Source organism: Lagenorhynchus albirostris, chromosome 1 (genome assembly GCF_949774975.1).
Source record: "Lagenorhynchus albirostris chromosome 1, mLagAlb1.1, whole genome shotgun sequence".
Classification (NCBI taxonomy): Eukaryota; Metazoa; Chordata; class Mammalia; order Artiodactyla; family Delphinidae; genus Lagenorhynchus; species Lagenorhynchus albirostris.
In genome coordinates this window covers 162,369,528-162,390,923 of record NC_083095.1, presented here as the reverse complement: position 1 = coordinate 162,390,923, position 21,396 = coordinate 162,369,528, and the positions used below count along the sequence as shown (strand labels likewise).

General features: G+C 40.9%; 1 protein-coding gene across 3 annotated transcripts in view; it reads right to left on the bottom strand.

Moving 5' to 3' along the window:
- The window catches only part of BTBD1 (BTB domain containing 1), a 44,846-nt gene extending 26,439 nt beyond the window's left edge, over nt 1-18,407 (bottom strand). Inside the window, exons 1-3 of one of the 3 annotated variants that reach the window (XM_060157578.1) lie at nt 17,929-18,407; nt 7,488-7,644; nt 2,933-3,038 (exon numbers count right to left, since the gene is read on the bottom strand). In XM_060157578.1, the coding sequence (XP_060013561.1) occupies nt 2,933-3,038; nt 7,488-7,644; nt 17,929-18,335 (670 nt within the window). In that variant the 5' untranslated portion in view covers nt 18,336-18,407. The remainder of the gene's footprint in view (nt 1-2,932; nt 3,039-7,487; nt 7,645-17,928) is intronic. The other 2 variants (XM_060157586.1, XM_060157577.1) reach the window with 2 other exon arrangements.
- Nucleotides 18,408-21,396: the final 2,989 nt, after the last annotated feature.

Sequence of the window (21,396 nt, the reverse complement as noted above, 5' to 3'; positions counted from 1 at the left end):
CAATATATCTAAATTGGATTATGGTACCAGATATAGATGGGAATGAAGCTTGTGTATCATCCATTATCATGTGTAATAAATAAATAATTTAATACCCTCAAAAAAAAAAAAAAAAAAGATTCCCAGGATCCAATGGCATGCCTAATGGAGGAGCTATTTACAAAACAACTTCTCGGAGTGAGTCACCCAGATGCAGGCAGTATTATTTCAAATGACAGTAGACTGAAGTGGAGCACTTGATAGCTCCTTAAAGGGAAGGACACTAGGATTAAGCAATGTTTCATTACCAACGTGGGCAGTGCTTAGGGCTCTCAAACATCCAGTAACTCAACAAAAATTCAATAGCACACAATGTGCAGGTGCTGGGGGGGAACCAAATCTAGTTGCTGCCCTTCAGGATAATGCAAGAAGAGCACAAATCCTTCCCAAGGTAATGTGCAGCAGACAGGCAAACTAAGAAAGGGATGTTATTGAACAGGAATATATTAAATTTCATTGAAGAGGGGAGGGCAGCAGTTCTTAAGAAAGTTATAATTTGAGCCAAGACATTAAGACTGAGTGAGAACTAGCCAAGGTGGGAAGGAAAGGCAACATTCTAGACATAGCCAGTCAGCCCAGTTGGTCAACAAATATTAACTGAACACATACTATGTTCTACTACTTTCAGTGCTGGAGATACAGTGGTAAACAAGACAAGGTCTCTGCCTTTAAGGAGTGTACAATCTAGAAAGAGGAGGTAGACAATCAATATATACATATTCAGACAAAGACCAAGATAAGATTTTCAGAGAGTGATACATATTATGAGAAAAATAAATCAGAGTAACAGAACAGGGATTGTTTAGGGGAATATGGTACTTTACGTAGGCATGAGATGGCCCGTCTCAGGTCTTGTTTAACCTGAGATCTGAATGATTAAAAGGAGGTAGCCACACAAAGATTCATGGGGAAAAGGATTCCAATCAGAAGGAACAGAAAATACAAAGGCTCAAAAACACTGAAATAACTGTGGCCAGTGGATATGGAACATAGTGAATGAGAAGCAGAATGGTAGGAGACAAGGTCAGATACAGAAGGAGGCAGGTAGTTACTGCCAGCTCTTTACAAAAATTCTGTTTTCTCTTCTTCCTGGAATGTGAGTAGTCTGCATCTCCTAGCCTCCCCTTAAGTTAGGTGGCATCTGGTGACTGAATTCTGTCCAATGAAATAAGAGGCAAAATGAGGGTGCCATTTCAAGGTCAAAGCTTTTAAGATGTGGGTATTTTCCTTGCCCAGGCGTTTTCCCATTTGCTAGCAAGATACAGATAATAAGCAGGCTGTAGGAAATGGCAGAGCCACAAGATGGAAGAGAGCCACTCACTGGCCGGGAACACTTCCTTGGACTGCGTGAGTGTAAAAAAAATTTCTATTGTGTTGGAGCAGTGTGCATTTTGGGGGTTTATTTGTGCAAATGTGTTGAGCTTGCATTTTGGGGTCTATTTGTTACCACAGCCAAGCCTAGCCTACCCTGACTAATATAAGGCTTGATCACATAGGATCTTGTAAGTTTTGTAAGCAGTTAGAATTTTATTCTAACTGCAGTGGGAAGACACTGGAAGCAAGGATGTGATACAATCTGCTGCTGTGTAGAGAATGGACAGTATGAAAGCAAGGGTGAGTGGAAGCAGGGAGACAATAGGAGACCACAGAGGTTATCCAGGTGAGAGAACAGTGGCTTTGACTAGGTGGGAGCAATGGATATGATAAGAAATGGTCAGATTCAGGATACCTTTGTGTTTTTTTTTTTGGCTGTGCTGCGCTGCTTGCAGGATCTTAGTTCCCCGACCAGGGATTGAACCTGGGCCCCGGCAGTGAAAGCACCGAGTCCTAACTGGACTGCCACAGAATTCCCCCAGGATACATTTTGAGTGGAGAGCAGAGAGCATGTGCTGATAAACTGCATGTGGGGTATGAAAGAAAGAGAGTAATCAAGAATAACTTCTAGGTTTTTAGTTGTGCATGGTGGTGCCATTAGGGAAGAATGAGGAGAAAACTGGAAAGGAACAAAAAGATTTAACAGGGAGTTGGGGGAAATCAATGGCTCTCTTTTAGCTGTGTTGTTGGAAATGCCTATAAAATCTCCAAATGAAGATGTCAAGTAAATAGTTGGGTATATAAATTTGGAGCCCAGAAGAAGGTAAGATTAAAGATAGATATTATGGGTTCATGATGGTGATATTTTAAGTCAGAAGCCTGGATCAGCTCTCTCTGCTCTCCTACACGACAAAATTCAAACTCCTCAGCCTGTCACTGCACTGTGCTCCACAAGCTGGCTTTCACCTGCCTTGCACCGCCCTTCCTCTACACACACTTCTTCGTGCAGTTCCACTTGCCTCTAATGCCCTCCCCTCTTCATTAACCAAATGTTATCCATTCTCTAAGGCCCATGTCAGAACCTTCTGGGTCAAGATTTTCCTAACACTCCTATGTGAGGTGCTCTCTTCATGTTCTGGATTTGCATAGTAATTATTTTCTATGTATCTAGTTCAGAAAAGGTGTAAGTCACATTTTGCCGTATGTCATCTCTTCTATTTAATGTCTTAAATCTTAATTTTCACATATTTGTTCCCTGATTCTCCAATTAGATGTAGTTTCCTTAAGAAAATGCACATCTTACTGTTCTTTGTATTTCTTATAGGACCCTAGTATAATGCCGTGCATATGGTGAGCATTCAATGAATATTTGTTTGATTTGACATCTTTTAAAAGGCAATGAGGTAGTTAAGACTTTTAGGAATATTTCAGCAAAATAAAGAAAGCAAAACTCTTAAAGAGGTAGACTTAAATCACTTGGAAAACCCACTAATTTAAAAACAGCTTGTCTGCCCACAAGGCTGACTAGTAAGGCATTACTGTACTTAAAAGGTAACATTTTAATTCACAGTGAACTTACCTATATCAATATCAGTAAACCCTTCTGCACTTATTGCATCCATCGTGCTTTTGTCTATTGTGTCTAGACAAAGACTAGCAAGCTGAGGTTCATCAAATAATCGAGCCTAAACATATAAAAAGCTAGTTATTTTCATAGTTATTTTTTTACCTTCAGGCTGTACATATTCAAAGCTAATACTGTAAACAATTATAATTGCTAATTATATAAAAACACATACTTAAAATATAATTATAATGTCTATATGTGCTTAAAACTTTTCATTCCACAATCAGAAATAAAAGCTAAAAGCAAAAATGCCCTGCTGAGATAACAATTAATTCATATTACCACTAACAACCCTGTTATTTTTATTTTCATATGCCTATATATGCATTGCCTTGTTTCTTATACATCACTTATGTTATCCTTAATGAAACACTCTAGGTTAGATAAAGCAGACATTATCCCATTATCCAGATGAGGAAACAGGCTCAGAGAGGTATACTGACTTGCCTAGTAACATCTAGCTAGTTATGCTCCAAAGCCAGTACTTAAGTCCAAGTCTTAAGATCTTTTCACTAAATGGTAATATCAATTGTCAAGCATACCAGTACCAACAGATCAGTTTTTTTTTTTCCATTTCCTATTTTGACTGGGGGAAGAGAATAAAGTACAAGAATTTTACAGCATGAAAGTTCTGGGAACCTAAGCAAAAACTAGGCCTGACAACAGAGGAGCAAATAAGTAAATTCACGTGATGGAATATTACACAATAATGAGAATGAACAATCTACAACTACACACAACAATATGAAGGAATCCCACAAACTTAATGGTAAGCAAAAGAAGGTACTGTATACATTGAGCAAAAGAGTATACAGCTGACCCTTGAACAACTTGGGGGTTAGGGGCACTGACCCTCTGTGCAGTCAAAATCCACATATAACTTATAGTTGGCCCTTTGTATCCGAGGTTCCTCCGTATCCTTGGATTCAATCAGCCTCTAATCATGTAGTGCTATAGTATTTACTACTGAAAAAATTACACATATAAGTGGACCCACAAAGTTCAAACCCGTGTTGTTCAAGGATCAACTGTATACTGTATGATTTTAGCAAAGCTAATCTAGGCTTTAAGAAGTCAGAAGTCAAACTTACAATATGTGCTTTATCAGGATGCATATTATAATTCAAAAAAAAGTTTAAAAATGGGAGCGTTCAAACTCAATTGAAATTTTTTAAAAACTGTAACACTGAAAAAGGAGAAACGAAATTCTTAAAAAACCATAACACTGAAAAAGGAGATACGATGATAGGTGTGCCAATGACCAATTTTCCTTCTGGCCTAGGGTCAGCTCTGTTTACATTTAATAGCATGGACAAAACAGAAGTCTACTGTCTGTATTTCAGTTTTTTCAATTGGCCCAATAATGCTTTTTATAACACTGTTCCTTCTAGCATGGGATCCAGTCTAGGATCATAGTTTTTGTATTTTTAAAATATGAAAAATAGTACATTTTAAAAATTCTAACTTCAGCAGATATTTTAACTGGCCAACTCAGTTTTTATAGGTGAGTTAAGTGTTCATGCAAAAATTGATATTTTTACTCTAGGAAAAACAATTTTTGGTAAAAATTATTTAATTCAGAGTAGCAATATTTCAGTCACTCAGATACAGTATCAAGTTTCCTTTAGAATCTACTGCTGCTACTTAAGAGTAAAATAAATTTTCTCTAAATTTAGTTTGAGTCTGGCATTACCTGATAAAATAGCACTATTTTTAATGATTGTATCACTTCACAGAGAGTGTTTTTCCCTGTGTAATCTATGCTGGTACAGTATACTGGCTCTTTGTTTTAGAGGGAAGCTAGCATAGGTCCTCTCAAGTAAATGAACATGCTCAGTTCAAATGACTCACTTGGCAGGAACAAGACGTTCACATGACAATTTGTGGGCTAATTCACATGACCCCACCATGAAAACTTTGGAGTAATGTTGAGTTCTAAGACCAATGAGACACTGAAAAGTTTCTTTTTCTCAGTGACATCTGTTAACCCTTGCTACTCAAAGTGTAGTCCAGAAGCACCAGCATCATCTGAAAGTCTGTTAGAAATGCAGACTCTCAGGCCCCACCTTGGCCTCCTGACTAGAAAGCGTTTTTTTTGTTTGTTTGTTTTTGTTGTTTTTTTTTGCGGTATGCGGGCCTCTCACTGCTGTGGCCTCTCCTATTGCAGAGCACAGGCTCCGGACGCGCAGGCTCAGCGGCCATGGCTCACGGGCCCAGCCGCTCCGTGGCATGTGGGATCTTCCCGGACCGGGGCACGAACCCATGTTCCCTGCATCGGCAGGCGGATTCTCAACCACTGCGCCACCAGGGAAGCCCTAGAAAGCGTATTTTAATCGTCAAAGTTTAATTTACTGGTTTCTAAATTTTTTTTTTCTTTTGGCCATACCGTGCAGCATACGGGATCTTAGTTCCCCGATCAGGTATGAACCCATGCCTCCTGGAATGGAAGTGCAGAATCTTAACCATTGGACCGCCAGGGAAGTCCTATTGGTTTCTAAATTTTATGACTGAATTTAAAACAGAAGAGTAGTTAAGTGACCCTCTCTACACACAACAAAATTGTTTAGACAATAAAGAATCTTATGACTATCAACTTCTTTATTGGATTTTCATCACAAATTCAAAAGAGGAAAAAAATGCAAGGAGACATCACTTATTAGTTATATAATCTTGGTCAAGTTATTTCACCTCCCTGTGCTTCAATTTCCTTGTCTATAAAATGGGGATGATAAGAAAATCTTCACCTAGAATAGCTACATCTCCTAAAGTTATTGTGAAGATTAAATGAATTAATGCATACCAAGTATTCAGAATGGTACCTGGCACACAATACTCAATACATTTTGCTATTATTATCATCAATATCACTGTACCTTACTGGTTTAAGGTTGAGACCTTACTTTTACCACTTGCTATCTCATGTTATATAACATATTTACCTCTTTACGCTTCCATTTCTTCATCTTTGAAATGGGGATAATAATAAACAACAGCACAGCTGCAATGAGGAGTAAATGTGATAATATATACAAAGGGACTAGCTTAGTGTCTGGAATACAATATATACAGACATGGAGTTCTGTGATTATGTCTAAGAAGAGGTGACATCAGCATGTTCTTTCTTCTATAACTATAAATACTTAACGGCCAAAGATTAAAAAAAGAAATGCCATCAGTCATTTCTGGTATGACAAAATGGATGTAGAGGGTTTCCCTGGTGGTGCAGTGGTTGAGAGTCCGCCTGCCGATGCAGGGGACACGGGTTCGTGCCCTGGTCTGGGAAGATCCCACATGCCGCGGAGCGGCTGGGCCTGTGAGCCATGGCCGCTGAGCCTGCGCGTCCAGAGCCTGTGCTCCGCAACGGGAGAGGCCACAACAGTGAGAGGCCCACGTACAGCAAAAAAACAAACAAACAAAAAAATAAAAAAACCAAAAATGGATGTAGAACTGGGAAACTTGAGCTCTGGGCTCTGGCCCCACCTAGCCTGTTGTGAGACTCTGGGCAGGTAGTTAACTAGCCAGGTTTTAGATTTTTCATTTGGAAAATGAGACGGTTAGGCTAAGGAACAGCCATGATTATTTCCATTACTAACATTCAGTAGGATTATATATTATCAGCTTAGACTTTTCCCCCCCTCATTTTAACTTGCTTAACTCTGTGAAGACCCTATCTCCCCAAAAGGTCTTATTCTGAGGTACTGGGGATTAAAATTTCAACACATGAATTCTGGGGGACACAATTCAACCCCTAGCACAGGGTTATATAGACTACTTTAGGATTTTGAAAACAAATTTGTAAAAGGGTATCATAACATTGTCTAAAAAGAACAACAACAATTTATTTATATCTCAAGTATGGAGCTCAGATTACAGGCATTTAACAGATGCTAAATAGTATAAGTTAAAGACTGGTTAATGGTTCCATAGATGTGTTCAGTTTGTAAACATTCATCAGACTGTACACTTATGATATGTGTACTTTTCTGCATGTATAGTATACTCAGTGAAAACTTTTTTAAATGTCAAAGTAAGGATATTCTTAAATTCTAACTCTTCCAGAAGTGGGTCAGCAAGCTTAAAGACAGAAGACAGTAAATCTTACAACTTTTCCGGACTTGAAATATTCAATCTTAATTTCAGACCCAACGCAAATCAAGAACAAAGATGTCCAGAAAGCTTCATGCTATCATACTCTCAATCATAGCAGGAACAATGCTGGATACTAACCTCAACTCCAATCCTAAACAGTTATATAACTTGGAGTCATAATGCCCTATTTATATAAGGCTTCAGTTTCTTTACCTATTGTATGATATATTAACTCTAATTTGCTTTTCTATTCTAAAATTATATGACTCTGATGTATTTTCCTGAATGATACCAGAAGATTTCATATGCTTTAAAATAATAATCTAGGACTAATTCTCCAGGAAACAGTAAATATTCATATATAGTTGTACCCACTTTTTAAAGCTAAATGATACATACCTTAGCTACATTTACTTACCTGAGTAAGTAACATAAAGGCATTATCTGCCCTCAGATGTTTGGTGAGAAATTCCACACAATGTGCTTCCAAGGCTGGGACTGCATATTTCTTAGCAGTATAAAGAGTGGTCATAACTGTTTCTGGGCCAATTTGAACTTCATCTGAATACAGAAATCTGGGAAACAAGTGGAAATTGTAGAGATGATCAGTAGGGTTTTAGATAAGCAATCCATCAGTGTTAAACCTCTGAGGAATATTTTAAAAGATAATGAGCAAAGTGAAAAATAACTTGAAAAGTACATCAAACTTTCCAGGGCTACAAGGGCATGTGCACACACATCACCTCACTTTATTCTGACTCAATCCTGAGAGGTAGGCAGTGTCCATTTATAGAGGAGACTAAAGTTAAGTGAAGATCATGGGATCTTCATGTCTCCAAGTCAAATTTTTAGAGGTCTTTTAGCACCTACAGCAGCTTAGGATGAGTGGTTCATTTATCTCTCCTTCATCAAAGGATGTTCATGTAAGCAAATCTACAGATGGCTTAAGTTCACATCTCTAAATGTCAAACGTCCATTTATTTCCTGATAATGGTGTCTTCTTATTCTGGGCATTTTTTAACCTTTCTTTGTTATCCCAGAATTAGCATTATGACCAAAGACTAGAGTACTGGGGCTTTGGAGGAATACAACAGTTTAATAGTGTATTAAATGACCCCATATTGCTATGTGCTTTTGAGTATTTAGATCCAACTTTCTTTCAAAATACTATCAAACCAATACCTCCTCCCCCACCCCGGTTGGCTGCTTCTGTTAGGTCACTAGATAAATCAGATTCCTAGAAGTGCAGATAAAGCATAAGATTCTCAGAGAAGGCCTGGGCAGTTCTTGCTGAACTATAATGAAGCTTCTGCATATCCACTTCAGGGCTCCTTTGTGGTTCCTCAGAGACCTTTGTGCTTACTGCCCAGTTCTCAGCTACACTCAGCATAGCTGAGGGTGCTGGAGAAATAAGGCATTAAGAACAAGTATTTCATTTTAGCAATACTAAAGACTTAGAAAGAACACTTATTACACTTATATTCCCAGGACCCAAGTCGTAAAATAAGAGTTTAAGAGAACCCATTAGGGGGCTTCCCTGGTGGCGCAGTGGTTAAGAATCCACCTGCCAGTGCAGGGGACACAGGTTCAAGCCCTGGTCCAGGAGATTCCCACGTGCCACGTTGCAACTAAGCCCATGCGCCACAACTACTGAGCCTGTGCTCTAGAGCCCGCGAGCCTAGAGCCTGTGCTCTGCAACATTGAAGCCACTGCAATGAGAAGCCTGTACACTGCAACGAAGAGTAGTCCCTGCTCGCCACAACTAGAAAAAGCCCGCACGCAGCAACGAAGACCCAAAGCAGCCAAAAATAAATACATTTATTAAAAAAAAAAAGAAAACCCATTAACATCTTTCAGAACACTCTATACAGTAAAGTGAGTGAGGAAAGGAAGTTCTATTTCATGTCCCTATCCACTGCTTTTCAATTTCTTCTTTTATTCTGGTGGGCAGACTCATCGCCCAAGATGAAATTCTAGCCTGTTGCATCCCCCTAACACCCCACCCTAACCAAGTGCTGGCATTCCTCTAATAATATCATTATCCTTACAACTACCTCCAGTGGAGGCTGTGCATTCTCATACTTCCCTATGTCTCAGGTTCAAAAGTGAAGGTTGCTGTTTTTCAAGATTACACTGTTTTCAAACATTTTTTCAAAAACCTTTCAAGTCAGCCATCTGTATCACCCTCATAATACTCATTTAACATCAGGTGCCACTTGGTGATGAGTACAGGGAATGAAAAAACCACTTAGTCCCTTATAGTCAGGGGTAGGGGAATGAATAAAAAGGAGAGAGAGAAAATGAACATTTGTTGCGTCGCTACCATCTGACAGATGCCAATTCATTTAATCCTCCCACAAGGAAGGTAGGTGCTGCTACCTGCATTTTAAAGATGAGGAAACAGAGGCTGGGGAAATGCAAGAGCTGTCTACCATAACACGCCATTTCTGGGCTTCTGGCTGCTCTCAGTGCTAGACTATCAGGCCCGTCAGGTGAGGGCTGTTAATTTGCCTGGACTCAGGGAGAGATGGCTTGGGTTTGAGCCTATTCCATCACCTGACAGCTATGTGACTTTAAACGAGTTATCATTGTGTTCCTCTCTGAAAAGAGATGTGGATAACAGTATCTACTTCATAATGCTCTGGTGAAGATTAGTATCAGTTAAAATACACAAAGTGTTTTGAATAATGCCTGACAAATACTTAGCCTCAGTAAATGTTAGCTGTTTATTTTTATATTGCTTCATTTCTATTTTCCTCTGCATTTCAGAAGGTTTCCTTGCCAGTCTTCTAGCCCTTCTATTTTTCTCCCCAGCAATCACATGTTTAAATTTCTAAGAATTCTTGCTTCTTTCTTGAGTGTTCCTTTTTTTTTTTAACTCCACAGCACTATGTCTCCTTTTTATGGATGCAAAAATGTTCTCAAGTCTCCAAGTTTTAAAAGTTCCTTTCTGTTCCCTGAATTATCTATTTCCTTGAGGATCAGCTGTTCTTGGTCTTTTTCATATTCTGATTTTCCTTATATGTCAAAAGATTAATGATTATCTCCAGTTGAATATCCTGGTAGCTGGTAAGTTTTCTTTGCTGCTGTGTAAGTACAGGACTGCTTTCCAGCTAAAACCTTCTCCAAAATGGAAAGGGTGGCTGGGAGCTGTGCATGTGGGAGGCTTGCTGACTGGCACCTTGCATTGGAGTGGGAAGGCAGCCTTTAGGTTAGAGGCCAACCCCCCCCCCGCCACCCATGCCATTACCCTGGAGTCCCTAAACCAAATCAGCACCCTAGTTCTCCCCAGGTGGTTTGTCTAGTTTATTTAAAGAGGAGCCTGTCAGATGTCACCAGGAGTTAGCATACAAGAGGGGGTTTGAGGGGACGGCCTATAAACAGGCTTTAAATTAATGCCCATGTTTTAACCCTACCTTCTCATTTTCACCCTCTTCACTACCAACTCTCCACCTAGAGCCGTGCTGGGGCTCAGCCAGGAAAGGCAGCTCCCACCACCACTGTAGTTCCTCATGCTCTGGATTCTGGGCTCCAGACTTGGCCACTCCATTTCATCATCAACACACTTCCAACTGCTTTGTTCCTTTTCCACACTGGCTTCCAATCTCTCTCCTTTTTTTTTTGTCTTCACTGTAATGGATTTATTTTCTTTTGTATTTCTTTACAGTCGGTTTAACTGGGGCAGAGAGAAGGCTAACATCATGCTCAGTTCCCTTCCTAAACTAGAAACCTAGGAAGTTTTTGTTTTAAGGGCAAGATAGGAAGAAGTCTTTACATCTGCCTTAATCTTTTTTCAAGCAAAAATTACTAGAGTTATAAAATATAGAGCTGAAATGTGGGGCCTTTATTATCATTTGTTTGAGTAGATTCAAACTTAAGGAAACCAGCTCCACAAAGTTGAAGTACATGGTTCTTTAAGAATCTATAAGTGGGGCCCCTGACAGGGAGATCTGGAAAAGCTTCCTACAAGAATTTCTACCTGAGATCTAAAAGATGAAAAGAGGGCAGGAAGAACATTCCAGGAACCAAAGAATTGTGTTTTTAGACTATTCTATATGGTCCAAAACCCCATTCAAATTGCTTTTATGAAATTATACCTCAGTAATATACCTTTGGCTCGAATATATTTAAGAAACATCTACATTTATATCTAAAGACATAGATTGAGGATACTACTGATGTCAGTAATGCCTTCATTTATTTATTTTTTTGGGCTGCGTCGGGTCTTCGTTGCTGTGCGCAGGCTTTTCTCTAGTTGCATCGAGCGGGGGCTACTCTTCGTTGTGGTGCGGTGGCATCTCATTGCAGAGCGTGGGATCTAGGGCACACTGGCTCAGTAGTTGTTGCTCGCAGGCTCCAGAGCGCAGGCTCAGTAGTTGTGGCGCACGGGCTTAGTTGCTCCACGGCATGTGGCATCTTCCTGTACCAGGGCTCAAACCCGTGTCCCCTGCATTGGCAGGCGGATTCTTAACCTCTGCACCACCAGGTAAGTCCCAGTAATGCCTTCTTTATGAGGGGACTGCATCAGGAATTTTTTTTTTAACTGATCTTATTGTCAGACAGAGTTGTGCATCTCCTAAGCAGTTGGTTTGTTTTTAATCTACAAACACTATGAATTGTAACTGATTAGCCAGGTTTCTCTTTTTGTAATAGTTGCTAAAATTATCAAAATTAAGTTTGTAGAGTACCTATAGCATGCATTTTTGTATTGGCTTCATCTTGGCTCTGTTTTATTTCTTATCTTTGTGTTTCTTGTATGACATTTTAAATTCTTTTTGGAGCAATGCAAGTTATAAATAAATACTAGACTATAAACAATAAGAAAGGGAACTCTGTGTTTCTTATATTTTTCCCTATATCTTTCCTACAGCATCGGGCACCTGGCTAAGCCTTAATGAATACATGTTAGCCGACTAGACAATTCAGTACAGGTTTCTAGCTATCACTGATAGGGAAACCATTTTCATTTCTAATAAGAAAAAAGGCTACTTGAAAATCCTAGAATCACCTTGATTCATATTTTATCAATACATCCATGTTTTCTCTATATTCTATTTAATTACTAAAACTGCTATATTAAACAAACTATGTAAGCCAGTGTTTACAAAATATAATTAAAAATTAAACATATTAGCACAATACTTTGTATTTTAAAGTGAACATTTCAGCTCTGATACACTACCTCTAAGGACAAGAGCACAGAGAAATAATTACAGGTCATCAAACTATTTCTGATTTCTCCCCGAAGATGAATGGCTTTCCAAAAGATAAAACTTAGGTTACGTTTAATCTAATTTAAAAATTAAAAGACTAAGGTAAAAATTTCATTTTAAATTAGAAAAATCACAAGATCATGTACAAGAAACTGTGTATCACTACTGATTCTTTCATTTTACTCAAAAACATTTATTGAGGGACTATATAATAACAAGACACTGAGACAGGTCCTAGAAATACAAAGACGAGAGCGACAGCTCCACCCATAAAAAGCTTATGGTATGGTAATAAAATGATTAAAAAGTAATGTCATAATTACAACAGAATTATGCATTAGGCATGGTTTGATAACTAATCTCTAAAGATGGCACCAATAAATCACGCCTCCTACTATCCATACCCTTATACAGATCTGTCCCATAAGGAATCTGGGCTAATCCTGTTTGCCTCTTGTTAACTAACAGAATGTGGCAGAAGTTAACACTATGCCAGTCTGGGACCTAAACTTTGAGGATGCCTGGCAGCTCCTACTTTTGTGCTTTCTGGAGCCATGAGCTGCTGTTATCCAAGAAGTCAAGCTACCCTGCTGGAAAGATCAGCTGGAGAAGACATGGAGAAAGAGAGAAAAAGGTTCAGCCACTCAGCCTGAATCAAACCTCCAGATGACTCCAGCCCCAACTGCTATCAGACTATGACTGCATGGGAGACCTGAAGAATATGCTATAAGAACCTCCCACACAACCCTGAAAGATAATAAAACCATGTTTAAGCTGCTAAGTGTTGGAGCTGTTTGTTGTACAGCAATAGATACAAAGCTTGCTACAAGAGATTAGATGAGGCAGAGTGCAAAATTAATGATGTTTTATAGAGGAGATAAAGCCTGAAGTATATCTGAAGGGTGGTAATTAAGTGTGGAAATCTTCTAGGCAGAAAGACTAAGTACAAAGGCAAGGAGGCTTTAGAAGGCAAGTATTAAAATAAGGGAAAGGCCATCAGTAGAGTTGGGGCACTGAGCAGATGGAGAGGAAGGGGAATAGATATCAAATCATAAAGGTCTTGTACACCTGCTGAAATGTTTAAACTGCATCCTGTATGCAAAAAGAAGACATTAAGAGATTCAGGGGAATTGTGATGATGTCTGGATGTGAGAGAAATAACTTTGTTAACAGTGTGAAGAGTGGAGAGAGCTAAGTCTAAAGGCAGTGGTCTGTCTGAAGCAATGCTGGAAAAAATTAAGAGAAGGGGGCTGAACCTTCATGACTGGTCCAAACAGGATAAGAAACACATGGAACAGACTGGAACCAAACTACAGCTTGGAGCCAAGCCCACCTGAGTCAATCCCCAACTGACCCACAGAACAAGAATATTCAAAGGAAGAATAAATGATTGTCTTTTTTAAGCCCCTGAGTTTTGGGGTGCTTTATAGCATTATTGTGGCAAAAGCTGACTGAGACAGGGCCTAATAAGCGTGCCTGCCTCAAAGACTGTTCTGAAATTTGAGTTCCCACAAGGTGCTTAGGAATAAACGGTAAGCGGAACGTGGCAAGCACTCATTAAGTGTTAGATATTTTTACTGTTGACATGTCCATCTGTATGGGTACTAGACATTCGTTTGTGATTGTCCAGTTGGAAATTGGGTTCGGGCTGAGTACAAGTTTGGCAGTATAGCTGGGGGAGTATGTAGTGCCATGGGTTAATGGGAGAAAGGAAGAAGACAGCTGAAGACAGAACCTGAGGAATAGTTGTCACCTGAGGAACCCATGTCTCCTTCCAGCCACCGCTCCATTTCTCTGTTCTTCGTTGCAACAAAACTCCGAGAGGATTATTTATACTAGTGGTCTCCAGCTCCTCACTTCATATTTTCTCCCCAATCTACTCTAATCCTTTTGTTGAAATCACTCTTGCCAGGGCTATCAATAGCCTCCATGTTGTCAAAACCAATAATCAATTCAATGTTCTCATTTTACCCAACTCTCAGCAGCATTTAACATAGTCAACAACTCCCTCTTTATTGGTGCACTTTCTTCAACAGGACTTTCAGGACACCACGTGGGCTCCTTGTTTTCCCTTCTAATTCCACTAACAGCTGTGGCTCAGTCTCATCCTATGCTCCTCCTCCTCCGCTACATCTCTACATGCTGGAGGGTCCCAGAGCTCATCCTTGTACCTCCTTCTCTTCACAGTCTATGACACATTCCTTCCCTAGGTAATCTCACCTGGCCTCATGGTTTAAATACCATTTACTCTTAACTTTCAAATTTATATTCAGCAAGCAGCTCTTCCCTAAACTCCAGGTTCGTATTTCTAACTGGCTGATCTTATATCCCTCCTTGGATGTCTGGTAAATCTTCTTGGTTCTACCTTCAAAATATATCCAGATTTTGACTACTTCTCATCATGTCCATCACTACCACCCTGGTATATATAACCCACCATCAGCTCTTGCCTGAACTACTGCAAGAGCCTCTTTTATTCAATTCCCTGCTACTCATTTTACTACTTCCACAGTCTAATCTCCAAACAACTGCCAGAATGAGTTTTTAAAAAATGTAAACCAGATCATATCGCTCCCCTGTTCAAATGCTTCCCACCAGACACCAGAGGGAATCCAAGTCCTTCCACAGGCTCCACAGCCCTGCATGACCCTGGCCAGCCTATCTTTTTGACCTTATCTTCTACCACTTTCCCCTGTATCCTATCTGCTCAAATCACACTGGTTTACTCTTGCAATTCCTCTAACAGGAGAAATTTGGGGCTTTAAACATGTTTTTCCTTGCTTAGAATGCTCCTTCCCTCATGACTTGATCATTTTTCCTTAAAATACTTACCAGTACTTGACATTATATCTTTGTTTCTCCCTACTGGATAATAAGCTCCACGAGGGCAGGGACTTTCTCTTGTTCACTGCTGTATCCAATATCTAAAACAGTGACTGGCACAGGGAGGCAGTATTTCTTTTTTCTTTTTTTTTTTTTAGACAGGTCTCAGATCAGATAGGGCCTTAGAGACCACATTAAGGATTCGGATTTATTTTAAGAACAATCAGGAGGCATTGGGAGGGTTTAAACTAGGAAAAGAATATAATAAGGTCTGTATAATTATAAAGTTACTTCGGCTATTGTATAAAGAATGATCGGAAGGGATTAGGGGTACATGTGGGGAAATAAAAGAGGAGATTTTTACAGCAGGTGGCTCAGCTATGGTAAAGGTGCTTGGGATAAAGAGAAGATTCAAGAGATTGCTAAATAGATGGAATGAACAGGACTGGATATGTGGATTTAAGAGAGAAAGAAGACTAAGTCCATAACAAGGGAGGCAGTATTTCTCAAATGAGCAACTAAAGAACATCACGTAAAGGTCTGGCAGATCAAAGTGAGCAGTTTCTTAAAGTGCTTCAAACTCAAGTTCAAAAGCCTTTAAGTAATATTAACTAATTCAAGTTGTAAACATAAAAATATGCCCAAGCTAACCTGCTTTTCCACCTCAGCAAGTACTGTGAGACATCTTTTTGTCATGCAATAATAGGTAAGCACAGCACCTATGCTTCATAACCAGCCGTTAAATAACCTAAGTTTAAAAATCACTTTCAGAATAGAACAATGACTAGAACCTGAAGGACAAATAACATGACTACGCTGAAAACAGGAAAATTTCAAGGACTTAGATTAATTCACTTATTTTCTATTGATGGGAAAGTATTGACTGATCAACAGCTTCAGTGAAAGTATGAAATCAGCATTTTCCCTCTACATTCTTATCCTAGCAATCTCAATGTTTTTTAAAGGAAAAAGCTACCCAACAATATTTTTAGATCAATGGCTCTCACGTATCAGTATTTAGGGAGAGTATTAAATATGCTCTCAAGGTCCCACCTCCAAATATTACAATATTGTAACGAGGGAAGAGACCTACAAATTTAACAAGTACTCCAGGTGATTACAATGCAGGTGGACCAACAGCTCATTAAAGAATACTTCTAGTTTAGAAAATTTAAATGAGCTATAACCAATCCTCCCAGTTGACTTCAAACCAAAAACCAAAATGATCTAGATCCTAGCTTTTGAGTTGTTTTTTCCCCCTTTATAAATGTAATTGAACTAAATTACAAAAAATATGAGAAACAAAGAGAAAAAAAAAGTCAACATCATCTTACCATTCCAACACAACTTTGGTTAGCATTTTGGTATATTTCCTTCTCTCCTTTTCTCTAAGTATACATTTGCTGTTTCTTTTCCCAGTTTTTAATCATAGTGAGCACAGTTTCAAATGCTAATTATATACATTTTCCACATTAATATTATTACCTAGTCTTCATGAATATCATACTTAGTTGCTGCACCACATTCCATCAAATGCACCTATCACTGTTTATCTAAGCATTCTCTCTGCTTGACTACTTCCTCACTACTATAAATAATCCTGCCTTGAATATTTTTGTGGGGAACATTTTCAGTACTTGAATACCTCCTACCTGTGGGGAAAATAATCTACAGTGCCAGACTGTTTTACCACCACCTCTGTCAGAGAGGGCTCCCCAGATGTTATCTTAAAAAAAAAAAACTGGAGGGTTTAATGGAAGAGGAAAAGTACATTTTTTAATGTGCACTTCTTTAATTACTATCGAAGTTAAACATTCATTGTTAATTATTTTTTCTTTCCCTAAGTTATCTATCCTGTCTTTATCCACTTATTAATGGGATTTTAGATTTCTTTTCTACCTGTGTTGTGTTAACTTTGTATTCAATTTCCTTGATCTTCCTGAGAGCTGTGAGCCTTTGTGGAGTATTTATCTCTTCCACTGACCTACCTGTTTTTGTCTCAGTACCATCCAAGACTGCTATTTTAATGATACATTCTACTCAGGCAGATAAAACCATCTTGGTATAATGAAACACACATGGCCTCTGGTATGACTTGGCTCTGTTACCTCTTCAAGTTACTTGACTTCTCTGGGCCGCAGTCCCATTTGTAAAATTGTAGCAAACAATACCTACACGTTCCGAAACGGCCTTTCATGAATAACAGCTAATAATGCCAAACTGTTAGCTCCCTTCCATTAAATAAAATTAATCAGAAGTCAATCTTCTATCCTCAAGTAATCAAAAAGCAAACTCTTAACATCGAAAGGGAGATTCGTTTTTAAGCAAACATAACCTTATCTGCAGGAACAAAAGGTAGCTAAAGCCAAACTTACTTGTTTTGATATTCACTGTCCTGGATCATGACAACTAACACGAATGAAAAAGGCGTAAGAGGATAAAAATAAAATAAAAGTAAAAATAAATTTAAAAAAAATTTAAAAGGTCATCTCGTCTACAAGACTTCCCAAGTATCCCTCTTCCCCAACAAAAACCTAAAACGTCGCAAATGGGCAATCAGGACAACCTGACCCATACTCTGTCCTCACCACGTCTCTAATTCCCAAGCGTGGGCAATAACCCGCTACTGGAATGTGAAAACGCACGCTAATTGGCCTTAGACACTAATATTTACTCTCACAGCCGGCGGGCAGCCGTCCCGGCCGACAAATTTCGGTTTCGCCGTTCCCGAGCATCACAGGCTCGGGAGGAAACTGAAGCCGGGAGGGTAAGGAGGGTAAAGAGAGCGGGATTGGGGAGGCCGGCTCGGTGCCCGCCGCTCACCTCAGCAGTGCCAGGAAGGCGGCGGGCTCCACGTCGGGCAGCTCGATCTCGGCCGACGTGGTGGCCATGCCGCCGTTGAACATGGCGTCGAAGACTGCGCTGCCGGCAGCCAGCACGAAGCGGTGGGCGGGGATGCGCTGCGGGCCCCCAGCGGCGGCGGCGCCGCGGCCCTTGCCCAGCACGAAGCGCACATCGCTCAGCAGCTCCGAGTTGAAGAGGAACGCGAAGCGCTCCTTCAGCGACGCCTTGGTCGCCTGCCAGTTGTACAGCGGCTCCCGCTGCAGGGGTAGCAGGGGCCCCAGAGAGGACGGCGGCGGCGGTGGCGGCGGCGGCGGCCCCGCGGCGCCCGGCTCCGCCTCAGCCCCCGGGACCTGCTCGCCCGTAGCTGCCGGTCCGAGCGAGGCCATCCTCCAGCGGCGCGGCTCTGCGGGCTAGAGACACCGCTCCCGCCGCCCTGCCGCCATCGCCGAGGCCGCCCCCCGAGGCCGGCACCGCCTCCCTGCCTTCCGGGAAAGGCGCTTCCGGAGGCCGCGCGCCTCCGCCGGCCCCGCCCTGAGCTGCCCTGCGCGCGTCCCCGCTGGGCCGGGAGGCGGAGGCGCGCGTGGCCGCCCAGGCCGGACGTGGAGGGGATGGTGACCCCTGCGGCGTCTGGGCCGCCCTGGGCGCACCGAGCTTACCCGAGCCCCGCGCTCCGGGTGGTGGGACTTCGGTGGGCTACATGCGGCCCGGCACGGGCGTCTCCTTAGACCTGCGGGACCCGAAGCCCTCGCCCCTCCCTACCTTCAGCCCCCTCGTCACCAGCTGCAGCGCCCCCCACTTGTATCTAGGACAGGTCCCTAGGCTCTCCTTCTAGGAGTCGCAGGCCTAGAAGTGGAGTGGGCCCGAGGGCATAGCCGGCAAAGCATGTGGGAGGGGACGACCTGATTCCACGTAGCCCCCTCCCCCAGTGTCGTCCAAGTCACCGCTCCAGAGGGCCGCTGCTCCAAGCACAGCTTGGAGACCCTCTGCATCTAACAGCCTTCCCTTTCCTCCTTCTTCCTGTTCTGTATCTAATTTTGGTATCTGTGTGGACTCAGGCATTTTTTAAAATGTATTTTAACCCATTACCAAAAATTAACCGTATTTTAAATCTCAAAAAAACCCTCAAAGGTACCAAAGCAAAAATAATACAAGTAGTATAGGCTGCATTATCTGGTACGGGACAATAAAGTCATAATTTAACAGCCAAAAAAATGAAGACACTGCGTTATCAAAACTTGTGGAACACAAAAGTTGAGCTCAAGGCTAGGGCATAGCCAAAAGCAGTTGTTTACCAAAATGAAAACAATGAAAATAAGTGAAATAGAGGATCTGGGAGGATGGCAGAGTAGGAAGCACCAGGAATCTGACTCCCCACCTAAATAACAATTCCACTAGCTGAATCTGTCTGATGTACTTATTTTGGAGCTCTGGACTCCGTTGAAGGCTGGTAACTTCTAGGGGAAGACTTGGACAGTAAATTGCTGTTCATTTTGGTCAACTTGAGCTCTTTGCACAGTAGCAGCTACCCATCCGTCACCACCAGCTGCATGGCAGTGCCCGTGTTCCCGGAGCAGCTTGCACACAGCTTTGTCACCTACAAACTGGCACTTGCCATCTACCTCTATAAGGATCAAATTATGAGCCGCTGCAGCTGCTGACCTTCAACACCCCCTGAAAGGAGTTCAGGGTGGAGATCGGGAATGAGGCCCTCTGTGCTCTGGGAGAAACTAGCAGAACAGGTCTTCGGATAGTTAGATATTTTCAGGAGTCCAATTCTTGTATCTCCTCATATCTAGAAAAGCACTAAAATCCTTTCCGGTGATGTCTGCTCCTTGTGACTAGCAGTAAACTTCACAAGACTAGCAGAAAACTTCAAAAAATATGTGCTTGAAAAAAAAAATATATATATGTCCTTGATTGCATGTACTCCCCCTTCACCAAAATCACATATATACTGACCTCCCCACTCTTTGGAGCAGTTTCTCAGAGCTATCTGAAATGCTATCTCCCAGGCTATAGTCCTCATTTTGCCCCAAATAAAACTTAACTCACAACTCTAACGTTGTGCATTTTTTTTTCAGTCAACAGCTTGTAGGAGGAGCCAGGGAGGGCAAAAAGGCATCTATCCTCCAAACACTGGGGATCTGTGCTCTGATTTCTGCTTCTGAACACAAATGTACAAAGAGGGGGCAGCTATTGTTGTTGTAGTACCTCTCTCCATTGTTGCAAGATGCTTTAGCTGAAGTGACTTCCCGAGGATTTAAAGGACCAGCACCTTCCCTCCCCCCACCCCCCACCCCCCGTCCTTCATTTTCATTTTTTACCTTTTGGGGAGCCAGGTATTAAAGACTAGTATATTAAAAAGCAACCGTATTCATGGGGAAAATTAGAAAGTAACCATACATGCCCAAAAGGCTGAGAAAAGACCTGAGAAGACCTTAAGTTTATACCTCAGGCTGATCCTTGGCAAAGAGACAGATTTTACAGTAATCAAAACAACAAAAATAGCAAATGCTGGGGAAAAGGGAGAATCTGATTTGCAAAATTACCACATTACTAGATTCAAATGTCCAGTGTTCAACAAAAAAAATCGCAAGGCATACAAAGAAATAGGAAAGTTTGACCCATTCAAAGGAAAAAAATAAATCAGCAGAAACTGTTCCTGAAAAAGACCTAATGGCAGATATACTAGACAGACTTTAAAACAACTATCTTAAAGATGCTCAGCTAACTTAAGAAAACGTGGAGAAAATCGAGAAAATGATGTGTGAACAAAACAGACGTATCAATAAAGAGATAGGAAGCTTGAAAAGAAACCAAAAAGAAATTCCAGAGCTGAAAAGTACAATAACTGAAATGAAAAATTTGCTAGAAGAATTCAAGGGCACACTTGAGCAAGCAGAAAAAAAGAATCAGCAAACTTAAAGATAAGACAATAGAAGTCGTCAAGGCAGAGAACAGAAAGAAAAAAGATTGAAGAAAAGCAAACAGAGCCTAAGAGAACTACAGGCCCTCATAAAAGAGACAACACTGCGGGAGTTCTAGAAGGAGAAGAGAGAGTCAAAGGGGCAGAGAGAACACTTGAAGAAATAATGGCTGAAAACTTATGAAGCAAAAACTGACAGAATTGAAGGGAGAAATAGACGGTTCTACAGTAATAGTTGGAGACATCAATATCCCACTCACAGTAATGGATAGAACAACCAGACAGAAGATGAGTAAGGAAATAGAGGACTTGAACAACCTGATAAGCCAACTAGATCTGACATATACAGAACACTCCACTCAACAACATGCACATTCTTCTCAAGTGAACATGGGACATGTCTTCTCTGACCACAAAGAGATGAAGTTAGAAATCAGTAACAAAGGGAAGATGGGGAAATTCACAAAATTGTGGAAACTAAACAATATACTTTTAAACAACCAATAGACCAGAGAAGAAAT